The sequence below is a fragment of the Aricia agestis genome, chromosome 2 (assembly GCF_905147365.1).
Source record: "Aricia agestis chromosome 2, ilAriAges1.1, whole genome shotgun sequence".
NCBI classification, from domain to species: Eukaryota; Metazoa; Arthropoda; class Insecta; order Lepidoptera; family Lycaenidae; genus Aricia; species Aricia agestis.
The window spans coordinates 5,151,313-5,166,040 of NC_056407.1; the positions used below are offsets into that span (position 1 = coordinate 5,151,313).

Below are 14,728 nucleotides of genomic sequence, written 5' to 3' on the forward strand. Positions count from 1 at the left end.
TTCTGCAACTGTAGGTGATGAATTTAAGTTCTTTGTAGTTGAGATTGGAATGTCTGCAAAAAACTTCTCAAAGACTGTCGCAACCTCAAGATCAGAATTGATTTTTTTATTATTAATTAAAAGTTCAAATTTAGAGTTACGACAGGCGACTTTTCCAGTCTCATCCGCAATTATTTTCCAGGTGGTTTTCACTTTATTTTTAGAGTCTCTAATTTTCTCTTTAATTTGAAGTGCCTTCGCTGCTTGACAGGCCTTTTTAAAAGTTTTTGAGTATTTCTTGACGTACAATTTAAAAGCTTCACTCCGGTTTATAGTTTTCTCGTTATACAAATCATATAATTTTTGTCTACTTACAATAATACCTGCAGTTGCCCATTTTTTGAAATTATTTCTTTTATTATTCAAACTGACCGTTTTAGAAGTAAATACAGCGTTATATTGCTGATTTACTCTATTGAATATATTGTTAAACGCTTTATCTGGATCATTTGATACATTCAACTTCTCAAAACTTGATGATAATTTACTTCTAAATTTCACAATACGTTTTGTATTTATAGGTATATATTCAATTTTTTCTTTTAAATTAGTATCACAATTTATATTAAATGAAGCTAACTGTCCACAGTGATCAGAGCTTAATGCATTAATTATTTCCTTCCTATAGGGAAGTTGGTGAAAATATTATCTATGCAAGTCGCAGTTGTATCACAAATTCTTGTCGGCTCGTTGAATAAGCATGGCTCTCCCACGTATCAAGTAATACCCTATAATATTATGATTTATTGTATTATAAGTCGACTTATAATACAATAAATCATAATATTATAGGGGATATTATTAAATGCACACCAAAATAATTTTTCAGCGGTGTGCTGAAAAACCTTAACTCCGCTAATTAACTGAATGCATACCAGAAAAACTAATGCTGATCAAAAAAAAAAACAAAATGATTAACTGAACATGTCCTTCAAAAAAAACTTAAACATAATACAAAACGAGACGACCTTTATAACCGAATTCACACCATAAATATGGTTCATACATCGGATATATTATTTGTAAAACTAAAATTTAAATTGTTTATCAAAAATACTAACTTGCACTCTAAGTTGGACAATCTTACAACGGAATTTCTAAAAACGATATCGAAAGGTGGACCACAATAAAATCAATTTCTATTATCAAAACAAGTCTACAAATTGACAAATCGTGCAACTAAAATATTTTTAACCTAACTTTATTATCTTTTTGTTTCTCTGTTTTACTGAAAAACATGTTGGGGCCTCCTCATCTAACGCCGCACTCACTCCTTTGCGCTCGCTCTTTACTCTTTAGCGACCACAGATATATCTTGATCTATTTCTGTGTTAGCGACAAAGATTTTTGGTAATTATGATGAGATCATATGGTGAAAGATTTTATCATTCCAAAACTATATAAGTAATTCAAGGTTTCTTGATAAAAATTAAGAAAAATTATCAAAATTCTCTATTGTATTGTAATTGTATGGGTTAATAAATTTATTAATGATTCTTAAATAATTAATAGCAATGTTGGCCCAATACGACTTGATTGGGTTAGGTTAGATGGCTAAGGCGGGAGCGTAGCGCAGCGTAGCTCCCGCCTTTGCCATCGTGGTTATTTTTTGGGAACCACCCAGAAGTAGGAGCCCCGCGTAGCGTTTTTTTTCTTTTTTTTCTTTAGTAGCTTGTCAACCCCTAGAGTGCAATTCCTAAGCCGGAGGCTTAATTATTTTGCAATATATCGGTAAGGAACCCTTTGTGCGCGAATCCGACTCGCTCTTTGCCGATTGTTTATTATTATTATTTATAAACTGAGTTACCATTCACTGTGCCAAAGTTTAGTCCATGTTAAGTTAGCACTTGATGATTTTTATGTGTTCTTAATTATATGAACATAACAGATTAAAATCCCAGAAAAAGTTCAAAATCTTTCCATTAATAAATTTAAAAAAGTAGTTAAAGAACGTTTGTGTGCCAAAACCTATTATAAGGTCAATGATTTCATAAACGATGGCACACCTTGGGAGTAGGATGGCTTTTTGCAAGGCTACTTCTTCATTATTATAGGACTTACAATTATGTATGTGGATATTGTATATAATATTTAGTTACAAAATTGTAAACTTTATTTTAAAAGATTAATTTTTTTCTCACTTTTTTTGGTAAAAAAGTGGGCCCCGTGCGAGTTTCTTACGCCGGTTCTTCTCGCCGGGTTAGTTCCCGAACCGGTGGTAGGCATCATGTAGGACTTTCTGAAAACATTTATTTTAAATTTATTCAGAAATAAAACAATTTTGATTTTGATTTTGATTTGTAAGTTTCACAGATGTGATGCTATGATGCTCACAAGCCGACGGCCACAGTCCTTGCAAAATTCTTAGCTTATCTATTTTTAATAGATTAAGCTCTCTTATAACACTATTTTCTTACATATGTAGATATCTTCCATGTCTGATACAGAGATTTCTGGCCCTTTAAGTTCTTACGGTTTGGTAAAACATGTTAAAATCTATTGCATTGAAAAAGCTTGTACAACATAAATTAAAAACTTATTGAAGTCTTATACTGTTGACGCCAGTTGACGAAAGTAATTTATTTGTATTTTCTAGACATACAGATATTTTGCTTTTGTTTTCGTCGGGCAGACGTGTACATGATCTTACACACTGTAAGAATACAGTGGTTTAAAATTCTTAATGTGATTAATTTATTTAGTCATAACTAAAACGAACAGTTCTGATTCTAGGCAATCTAGCTGGAAGATTTTAAGCAATCCCAGTAATAAGCAACCTTGCTGTTTACTGGCTTAAATGCTGTAATCACTTTTTTCATCGCAGGCGTAGCGATTAGCGAAGCTAAATGTGCAATTTATTTACGAGTTTGCGAGGAAAACCATCTGCCGCCTTTAGCTGGCGGTATCAAAACTAACTTGTCTGAGACAACTGCACCACCAGGTAACGTCCGCTCAGCTATGGCTGAAAGTTGGATAGACAATGTATCCATTCATGAAATACTTTTGGGGCCGTTATTGAAAATCGGTACAAAAAACTAGTACTTTAATCTAATTCTAACGATTTAAGAAATTATTTTGTTCCTTTAGTTGATTTCATTATGTCCATATCAAAGCTTTTACAAGTTGTATTTTTGATTTGTCAATCAGTTTTTGGTGTAATAATTGTGTAAAAAAGTGTTTGAACACTGGATTTTCTATTCCATCACTCTTATATCACCTATATATTCATTTATAAAATTTTAGAAGTATTCCCACAAGGAATTACTATTTTTATTTTATATTGTTATATTTTCTTTTCACATTGGTGTCTTACTTTTATTTTGTCACATTGGCGTACATCATCACCAGGCGATAACAAACACGTCTCAATTATTATGCTTCAAATAACGGTCAAGTGTTTAATAGCAGCGTTTTACCCTGAAATAAAACGCTTATTAAATACTTACCTTATTTGAAGCATAACTTTATTTCTGCCTGGTGTAATTTCGACTCAATGATCATAGTCGAGCGGGAATTCTCCCTCTACCTGCTCGATGATGGCGCCAAGGTTGACAGAGCTACCAACATTCAGGAAAGAAAAGGAGGTAAAATCTGCGGAAACGGAAGTGCCTATCTCAATTATTATGCTTCAAATAAGGTAAGTATTTAATAAGCGTTTTATTTCAGGGTAAAACGCTGCTATTTTTTTCAATAGTAATTAAATATCGAATAGTTCTTTAAAAATCTAACATAAAAATCATTATAATTAATAATAAGTGTCTGGGTGTCCAATTTTTTACAAATTTAGTACTTTCGTAATTTAATTGGATGTACTACGGAATTTGACCTGATATACATCTTTAATTGACAGACTTGCTTCTTAGTCTATTTCAATTATTGTATATTTATGACCATAAAGTTAATATACCCAGCGGAATAAAGGAACAAAGAGCTGAGCAAGCGAGATGTCACTATCAGTTGTGACTGAAGTAACAACTAACAAGTAAAACTGCGTGGAAGAAAAGAGATGCGTGATTTGAGGTGGCAGAACTCTTTTTTTCATCTGTTTGATAGTCAGTCTGCTCTTATCGGCACGTTGACAATTTGAGCTCTCAGAAAAATGTAATGTAGGAACATCATTTACACGCACACTCGTAAACTTATTTGTACTTACACACTGATGTAAATCAATTTTGGTTTAGTTGGACAGCTCGGGATTGTTCCTCTATTCCGCTAGGTATTTTAACTTTGTTTATGACCAATAAATATACGCTACTGAAGCCTTGCGTAGATCTCGACTAAAACTTTTTTCGACCAGAGAAATACCACGGGCTCACATACAACCGGCTTGAAACAGCGCTTGCGCTGTGTTTCGCCGAGTGGGTGAGTTTACCGGAGGCCCAATCCCCCCCCTACACTTTTCCCTACCCTACCCTCCCCTTTTTCTTCCCTACCCTCCCCTATTCCCTTCCCTACCCTCCCCTACCCTATTCGCTCTTAAAAGGCCGGCAACGCACCTGCAGCTCTTCTGATGCTGCGAGTGTCCATGGGTGACGGAAGTTGCTTTCCATCATCCCTTATTTCATATTTAAAAAAACCGGCCAAGTACGAGTTGAACTCGCCCATGAAGGGTTCCGCAGCAGCAATAAGGTTTATTTTTATGAAATTAAAAGGTTTTTGTTTTTCAGTTGATTTAATGAAAGTTAATTTAAGGTTTACCTTTTATGACGTATAAAAAAAACTACTTGCTAGATCTCGTTCAAACCAATTTTCGTTGGTAGTTTTTTATAGTAATGTACATCATATATTTTTTTTTAGACTTATCATGCCCCTACTTTAGAAGTTTGAGGGGGGGGGGACACACATTTTACCACTTTAGAAGAGTCTCTCTCGCAAACTATTCAGGTTGGAAAAAAAAAATATTAGAAACTTTAATATGATTTTTAAAGACCTATCCATAGATACCCCACACGCATAGGTTAGATGAAAAAACATTTTTTTGTTGGTTTAAGGTTTACCATTTATGGCGTATAAAAAAAACTACTTGCTAGATCTCGTTCAAACCAATTTTCATTGGTAGTTTTTATAGTAATGTACATCATATATATTTTTTAGACTTATCATGATACTTTAGAAGTTAGAGGGGGGGACACACATTTTACCACTTTAGAAGAGTCTCTCTCGCAAACTATCGAGGTTAGAAAAAAACCTGAGGAACCTCAATATGATTTTTGAACCCACACGCATAGGTTAAATAAAAAAAAAATGTTTCAGTTGTACCTATAGGGACACCTAAAAATTTTTTAAAATTTTCCATTTTTGTATCAAAATCTTAATGCGGTTCACAGACTACATCTACTTACCAAGTTTCAATAGTATAGCTCTTATAGTTTCGGAGAAAAGTGGCTGTGACATACGGACGGACAGACAGACAGAGAGACAGACAAACATGACGAATCCGTTCCGTTTTTTGCCATTTGGCTATGGAAACCTAAAAACGAACTGGCTGAAGTATATTATGTTATGCTTCTTGTTTCTCGTATATTATACGCACTTCAGATAATTTGATTTCTAACCCAGTTACCTTTAACCGAGATAGGAGACCCTAAAGGCTTTTATGCCTTGATTTGTATTGACAATAGGTATCTGTGTTAACAATTTGTGTTGACTGTTGACCACTTATCTTAAAGCTTGTAATTTATATCAATAACTAATTAGAGCTGTGTCCACTAGGCCAAAGTCTGTAATTATGGCAGCTCTTGATCCTGCCATTGGACCCTGCTATGTTATTATGTCGGTCACCTTGTTATTTCATTTTAGCTGTCAACGATTTTTATGCACTTATACAGGAATTAACTGCATTCCTATTCAAATAAATGAGTAATCATTGGTTGTCCTTCTTTTAAATTTTATGGTAATAGTGGTAATCTGTGCTTTATTATCATTTTGTGACAGTTTGAAATCTAGTTAAATGGTGGTGATAAATTATTATTATAAGGGGGCTAACAGCATTTATCATAAAATCTAATTAGTATGTTATTTTATATTGTACACATAAATTTTTGCAAGATAGGCAAGTATTTAGCCAATTTTGTTATGCAAATTATAAACATTTACAGTAATTATTTATTTTATGTATTCGCTGTCATTAATATTCGGCTAGACTAATTATTATAAAAAGCTCTTATCAGCTGTTTTAGATTGTACAGAGTTATGCACATTACTTATGCATGGGAAAGTAAGAATAAAATGCGTCATGTTTAGTAGGTTTTATTTACACTTTGGCAGTGATGGCATGATTCCGCTAAGTACAAGAGAGTTACGCTTGAAACCTGTGTTGGGTACCGTTGAGCAAACTGATGGTTGTCATGCCAGACCTGGCGGTACGACTACTGCCAGCGCTGGCATCACACGAGGACTGGACTACCGGATTGAGCTAAATCACCAGGCGCGGAGGCCGAGCCCGTGGACGCCGAGGCCGTGGACGCCGAGGCCGTAGGGAGCGACGGGGACGGCGCCGGCCCAACCGAGGGGAGCAGCGTAGGCCAGGGGGTTGGCGATGGCGGCGGCGCGGACGCTGGCGGCGACTCCGTCGAGGGCGGCGGCCTGGGACTGGGCGGCGGCGACGAGGTTCTGGGAGGCGGCGACTCCGTTCCAGTAGGCGTTCTCGTGGATGTCACGGTTGGTCTCGGCGACGGCGCGGACTGCCTCGGTGTTGTGCTGCAGCACTGCCTCGGCGGCGCGGGCCTGGCTCTCGCCGACGGCGCGCACAGCGTCCCGGGCGGCTACCGTCGCGTCGATGGCCGCGGCCTGCACGTCTCCCGCGTTCGCTCCTAGGAGCAGAGGGGAGACGATGGCGCTAGCCGAGGCATAGCCGATAAGGGCGACGAAAGCTACCTGTTGGACGGAGATATCTTAGATTAGATGATGAAGATTTATGAAAGAACAGGAAAATGACGTCAAAGCATAAGAAGTGATGATGACTACGAGATGAGTGAAGAAGTAATAATAGATGTCTCAAGCTAAAGAAACGCTACTACATGCCAGTTCCGATAATGGTATGTGAAGCCTACAGAAATCGTGTTGCGTTGCAAGCTGTGCAGTTATTTAGGGTTTGTTACCGGCGAAATATGTACGATATGATAGACAACGAGATATAATGACGCCTACACTCCTAAATGCCTTTGTTGAAAATTATGCAACGTAGGATTGAATTATATGCGAGTGAACACGTAACAAGATTAGGCTTTTATGGCTTGCTGCTAAAACCTTTGAGTCTATTAAATATGGGTAAAGATATTAAGAAGCCTTATTTTTATTGCGCTAGAGCAAGCTTTTGTTTTATGTTTCTTTGTTTTGTTTGTTCTTAACTAAAAAGAATCAACAAAAACATTCATGGCTTCTTAAAGTGCTGATTCTTAACCTTGGAGTTTACGCTAAAAGAATAGGCCATAGAAAATCATTTACGAATATCAATTATTATGATAATTAAACAAACAAAGCTAATTTGTATGAAATAGCACGTCTCCTACGAATATATACAAAATAACCTTGTTAAAGATTTGAATAGTAACGATACATAGGGTGTAAACAAACTAAGGTTCTCACAATGGTTAAGTATTATTTACATGAGAAATAAAATTAAATATAATACGTAAATAAAGAATTCGTTAACTTGAAGGTTTTGGCGGAAACAGTGCAACTAAGTCAAGAATAATTTGAGTCTATTTTTCCGACTGCGCCAAAAGGAGTGTTATTAGCCTAAATACTAATTGAGATTTTGAGAGATATTGGGACTTCGTGGTTTGGACCATACATAATGAAAGTAATTTCTTGATATAATTGATAGGGAAAATTCTTCGATAGCATTTCCAATCGCACGTTTTTTGTATGCAGTACATCACTCTAACGTTAGTAATATTGGCTGTTGTGTGCGAAGGGCCTTGTATTGCGCAACACGCACCAGCCTGCATACAAAGTGCTGCCTTGATTGTACCAGTTTTTCCCCTACAACTCTACTGATAACGACATTTTGATAACTTCTGGTTCTGATGCTCTAGGTTTTTAGTGGCTCTATGGGACTGAGTTCTGGTTATTCATGATTTTCATAGTTTTTTTAATTGTGTATCGCGTTTTAAGAAGGAGCCCTTATACTTTTTGTATAAAGGATAATAAATATGCAAATAACACTAACTTTTCGTCTTTACTAAAAAGTTTGATTAATAAAAATATATTAGCGCGTCTTATACATCCGGTGACTTATGTTATCCGTTATATTATGTTTATAAAATAAGTTATATGTTTAGTGGTAGATATGATCGCTATTTAAACTATGCGTACTTGACATACAAATTAATTTATTTCTTAATCCGTGGCGCTTATTTGAGTATTGCGATTCTGTAATATTATAATCATTCACTTGTTACATCTATTATTTAAACACTTTTCATTAATACATTTATAAATAAAATGAATAGTACATGAGCAAAATAAAAGAAAGTAGCTCAGATCAATTTAATGACAGTGTACAAAATTGTAGTACAAAAGATTTCAACGCGTTGGAAGCGTGAAAAAATAGCATTATTTTTTTCAGTCAAATAAAAGTAGTTTGTAACGTTATATCTGGACGTATTAAAATACTGAGAAAATTTTGAAAAGATTAATTTTGAGATGAATTTTGTTTGTATAGTCCTGAATCCTGATTAACAGTTGATGTAGAAATGGCAACCCTTAATTTTTCAAAAACTATTATATTTTGGAAATTAATGGTTTTAACTTTAATTGACAACCAATAAAGGATATTGAAATTTTACTCTTGAGCTTTAATTATTTTTTAATATCACTTTTTTCTGAATAATTAGGGGTTGTTATATACTGATAAGATAATATGTGATCTTACCAGAAATCTCATCGTGTACTTCTTTGTCAGACTACTCGAGAGCTACTGAATGCTATCCCTAAACTGCACGCCGCTTATATACCGAAGTAGCATACGAAAGTCCCCCATTATCATTGATAGTACGAGTTTCGCGCTGCCTTAAGAAAGTATAGAGTTGCCAATTCCGTATTAAAAGGTTAACTAGTATATTTTTTTATTTATGTCAGGGTGTGGGACTGTATGTTTAATTGTGATTTTTAGTGTAATTTCGAGCATAATTAATGAGACTTTGTGTGTATCATTAGTTTTATTGATGATTGTTTGCTGAAGGCGCTTTTTTGAACATAGATTTTGAAATCGTTTCTATGCAGGCGTTTGTTTTATTTATAATATTAGCCTAGGCGTATTATGGTCGTCTTTCAGACTAATCATGGTATTTCTACTTACAAAAGCAATAGATCTATAATTATTTTAAGCAGTGACTCAAAGTTTTTGCAATCAATCTTTATGTCAACAATTCGTTTGTTGCAATTTCAGATACATTTGACTAATTTACTGTGTGCGATTGTTTCAGCAAAGTTTACTTTAATCCTGTTTCTTAAGAAGTAAATTAAAGCTTATGTAACCCGTCGGTCGTGGGAAAACGAGACACAATAGATATTCTATTGTGTCTCGTTCACCGGTGAGTGTAATATGGAGCTTGATGAATTAAATTACTTTGCGGTCTTTTCCTGCGACTTCGTCAGTGTAAAATAGAATCCTGAAAATTAATTTCATTCTATCCAGACATATAAGCTCTGATGTTTGAGTCTCTATCCTATCTTTTATCGATTTTGATTATCTTACTTAATGGACACCTAATATTAGGAGGAACACATGTGCGAAATTTTGAGTTTCTAGCTCAAAGATGCTTTACGTTTTTAAATAGGCTGTTTATTTTATATAATTTATCTGTATATTTTTGTAGAGTCATGTTGAATGTTTGTGCATGTTTGTGCAAGCGGAAGACCGGCGTTGGATACCTGCTAGGTGTGCCAACACTGCCGAGCTTGGTCCAATTTGCGGCTGATTTATTTAGGAATTTTACTGTCATTATTTTGTTGTAATATTATCATAATTTAAGTTATTTTTATTGTATCTGTAATAGTAAGTAATAGCTGCAAATAAATAAATATTCTATTCTATTCTAATTATTCTAAGTGCAATTTTTGTCCCATAAGATCTACAAAAGACGATTTAGTCTCCAATGTAATATTTTTATGCTAGCAAGTGCTTTTGCTATTATATATAATATGATAATGATAATTACAATAATAACAATGTAATAATTGTATCATGAATATAAATAAGCAATTAACAATTTTGTTATCACCTTCGTTTGAGGGGTATGAATTGTTGTGGCGTGTCTAACTTGTCTAAGCTCTATGTGATGTGGCGATCGGCTGGGCGGAGTCCAAAGCAGGAAGCTCTGGGCTCGCAGGAAAAAAGTACGTGACATTTAAGGTGTCATATTTGTGAAGGTAGGATCTACCCTCGGCCGCTATCACACTGCAACGAACTTTTTTGGAAGGTGGAACCTCAAATTAAGGGATAAATGAAATATTTATCCCTTAATTATTACCTTTGTAGTCTATTTATTTATATGTAGAGTTAATTTTTGGGCAATAGCTTGTCAGTTGTCTTATAATTGTTCTACGTTTGTATTACAATTTTGTTTGTATTGTATACTGGAAAGAATTGCTTTAAAAACAAAACTGTTGTAATTGGAGTGTCTTTATCTTTTATAATAATGAAATTGTAAATATACAGTTTAAGTAAATTTAATTATTTTGGTGTGCGTTCGTCAGATAAAAACATTACATTAAACATACCTATCGTTACTCTAGTTTGGTCAGGTCATATTTCGTGCATATCAGAGCGTGAACTATCAGTAAGGGACTAGGGCGAGTATCAAGTTTATTGATCTTATCACCGGTAAATACGTGATTTTGTGTTAGTCAATTAGCTTTTACGCCAATTTTATTCAACGTCAATATAACAATAATAACAGTAATAGGAAATTCTTTCTAATTAAATAAAACCTTTAAATTATTTCCAAAATGTACCAGACAGACTATCACTAGATACATAGTATAAAACAAAGTCGCTTTTTTTCCCTCATGTTCTTTGTTCCCTTTATTCTTTAAAACTACGCAACGGATTTTGATGAGGTTTTCTTTACTAGATGAGTGCTGAAAAAGGAAGGTTTATAAGTATAATAACATTCATTAAATAGTAGAGAAATACTGTTATTTTTGGGGTTTCTAATGTGATGTCGTAAATAATTACATTTTTTTCCACATACATTGCAAACGCATACTGAACCCTACGGGATTGATCAAAATAATGTACTGTATACTATGAAAAGGTCTACAGAAAGCTCTGCGATGGTATATTTCTATCTCTTATGGATATCCCACAATAACATTTTTTGTCATTTACTTTTAACTTCAAATAATGGCTAATTTTCGAAGCGATTTTAACCTATGCGCCAATAATCCTTATTCAATTAAATAATTTAAATACATTATTGATTTAATACAGATATAATATAGCCTTTTACAGCATATGATTTAAATGAATATTTTCAAAGATATTACAGATTAAACAATTGTGAGACGTAGCTTTTGCGGCGGTACTGACCAATGCGGGCCACGGGTAGTAATGAATATAATTCATAACTACTGAATCGATTTTAATCATTTCTTCAGTGAGTGACATAGGCAATAATATATTTTATACCCGTGCGAAGCCGGGGCGGGTCGCTAGTTAATGATATTTAAAACTTTTATCTAGAAAAGTAATCTTATTTGGCCGATATTGCCATAAAAGTTACGCTACGGTGTGACATGCGGCCTGACATATAGAATAACGAGATCAAGACGTGTAATCGCTTATTACATATTTTATATAGAGCTCCGGTTTGTATGAAATAATCTTAAGTGTGGGCATTTCAAGGTCACTATCCTATGTTCAAAGGATCTATAACTTTCTTCCATTGTTTTTCACTTCTTCTTCCATTTCTTTCTACTTTGAATCGGTACTTTATTGATCTTTCACAGTCTTGTCGGGGATTTTTTTATAATTAACTGCTGAGTGGTATGTGACAGCAGAGGGCTTGCATTGTTGGCATTTAAGCGTCGTCGGCCTTTGATAAGGACCGGTTCAAAAATATCGCGGATGGTAACTGGATCATTTTTTCTTCACTCTCGTGTAGATCTTGCAATATGGAACCGATATTTCAGAAGGTTCGCTGGTTTAAAGCAACTCCTGTAATGAATAATAATCAAAATTTGTTTATTTTTTTAGGGTTCCGTATTCAAAGGGTAAAAACGGGACCCTATTACTAAGACTTCGATGGTTGTCCGTCTGTTCGTCTCCAGGCTATACCTCAAGAACCGCTATAGGCCTCTTGGATATCGGTGCTAAGCTACGGCAACGCCGCGGGTTGGTTGACGGCGGAAACTCGTGACCGCTTTTCTCATATGATTCTCATACAAGTCACAGCACTTTTTTGGTAATTGTTTATATTTTTAGCACAATAAAAAGTAATGAGCCAAATTACTATTAAGTTTGGATTTCGGAATATTTCCACAGACTTTTTCCGCGGAAAATCTGTTTATCGAAAGCTATATTTACTTAAATATACACGATCATGAAATATTCTTTCAAATTCATTGAATATGATTTTTTTCTGTGTATTTATTTATTTGTAAGATCATCTTATTAGTTACCTATTACTTATTACTTATTAGGGCACTACCCAATCAATGCTTATTGGTAAAACAGGATCTGTCAAAAGATTGTAAACAAGTAGAAATAAGAAGAAGTAGAACATGATAAACATGGAGGAGATTATGATCGCGCTTAATAACATACAAAAAGAAATAAATGCCCAAAAGATAGACAACAGAAAAATTGTGAAAAAATAACAAAAGAAGTGACACAAAGTATTAATAAAATGCTAGATGAGAGGTTTCTTAAATGGGAAGAACAACAAGTCAAATTGGAAAACTTAATAGAAAATCAAGAACACAGAATATATTTATTGGAAAAAGAGGTGAGACAGAGGAACCTAGTGTTTTTTGGTATCGAAGAAGGAGAATCATCATATGAAAACTTACAAAACAAATTTATTAACATCATACAAGAATACCTAACTATCTACATGGAACCAAGAGATATACAAGTGATAAGGCGAATAGGTAAACGAAGGGATAGTCCCCGCCCAATTAATTAAATAGCCCCGCAAAATTAACATTTTCAACGCTCGCACAAAAAATAAATATCCTCAAGAAGAAAGGAAACTTTAAAAACACTAATTACTATTGTAAAGAGGACTATCCACAACAAGTGTTAGAAAAAAGGAAGGAACTACAGGAACAAGCAAAGATTGAACTCGAAAAAGGAAATAGAGTAAGAATAGTATATGATAAATTGGTAATACTAAAAAAAAACAATAAAAGATCGCTCCCATCCTCACCTGATTCTGAAAATACACACTTGCAAGCAAGTAGTAAACTTCCTCACTCAAGCCATAATACAGCAAATCAAAACCCAAAGCAGCGCAAGAAGATGAATAAAACTAATAACATGAATAATTTTGTTATTAAGAAGCACACACTATCTCAAGATAAGATGCCACCAATTATTGATTCTGCGGAGGTAAGCTGCTCAAGCCGGATAACAACAACAGAATAACAACCAGCTCCGGCCCCTCTCAATCTCCCAGTACGGCTTGTCACCGCGGGAGATTAAGACAATCACCCCCCACCATCCTCTTCCACTAGAAGAAAAGATGTTCTCTGCATAATATTTTCCTTAAACTATGTAAAATAGCGATTGCCAGAGGATAATAGAGAGAAGCATGTTATATATTAAGCTAAGAGATAGAATAAGTAACAAGACAATACGAGAAATAGAGGAGAACAGAGAAAACACGATAGAGTAAATATTTGTGTATTTACACAGAAGTTAGAGAGGACTGGATGAGAGAAGCAAGAGATAGACAGAGGTGGAAGATATTGGGGGAGGCCTACGCCAATAAGGCGACTATTACCTGAATAGATTATTTATTAGTAGATTAAAAGAAATAGAAAATTGAATGCTATATTGATTAATATTATATACGAAAATTGAATGCTATATTAATTAATATGTATATTCTTTGCATGCAGAATAATAAATTTAATATTTGTATGTTTTGTTGTGTGTTGCATTGGTTTATTGATTATAATTAATAAAGTAATGTAATATGAGATGGAATGGATATAGTAATATAAAAAGAATTACAACCACTGAAATCATTTTATTAGTTGTTGATAGTTATGTAAAAAAAAATATGCTTTGATTAATTTATAGTGAAATGTTTTAATGAAATAAATTTAAAATAATGCAATATTTTAAACTAATAGTATTGATAAATTGTATAATATAACAAACAAATGTTAATGGTCTTTTGATTACTTCGTATGATGTTTTAATTACCTAAACTCAAATCAAATGTTTTATTGTAATCAGTTGATTCTAATGTAATATTTAAACCGAATACTATTATTGATAACAAAAATATTATGCATGTACTTAATCTTATAAATGAAAAAAATGTAAGACTCACTTAATTGGTAATAGAATAAAGGCTATTTTTATTTTTATTTAAGTATTTATTTTATTTATTACTTATTACTAATAACAGGTTGTTTACCTAATTAAAAATTATAGGGCACAAACTATTCCAAAGCGATCGTGTTCATGAGGTCTTCGAAATCCATGATGATGGAGAGTAGAACGAAT

The 14,728-nt window shown here is 34.1% G+C and overlaps 2 protein-coding genes across 5 annotated transcripts in view; one reads left to right on the forward strand and one right to left on the reverse strand.

The window, feature by feature from the left end:
• The window catches only part of LOC121739983 (WD repeat-containing protein 7), a 116,119-nt gene that overhangs the window by 26,824 nt on the left and 74,567 nt on the right, over positions 1-14,728 (forward strand). The window lies entirely within an intron of this gene.
• Positions 6,276-8,986, reverse strand: LOC121739990 (cuticle protein 1-like). Its single transcript, XM_042132661.1, has 2 exons — positions 8,918-8,986; positions 6,276-6,915 (listed from the first exon to the last, which is right to left on the reverse strand). Exons 1-2 carry the CDS (start codon positions 8,927-8,929, stop codon positions 6,460-6,462), a joined length of 468 nt encoding a protein of 155 aa, XP_041988595.1. The 5' UTR covers positions 8,930-8,986; the 3' UTR covers positions 6,276-6,459.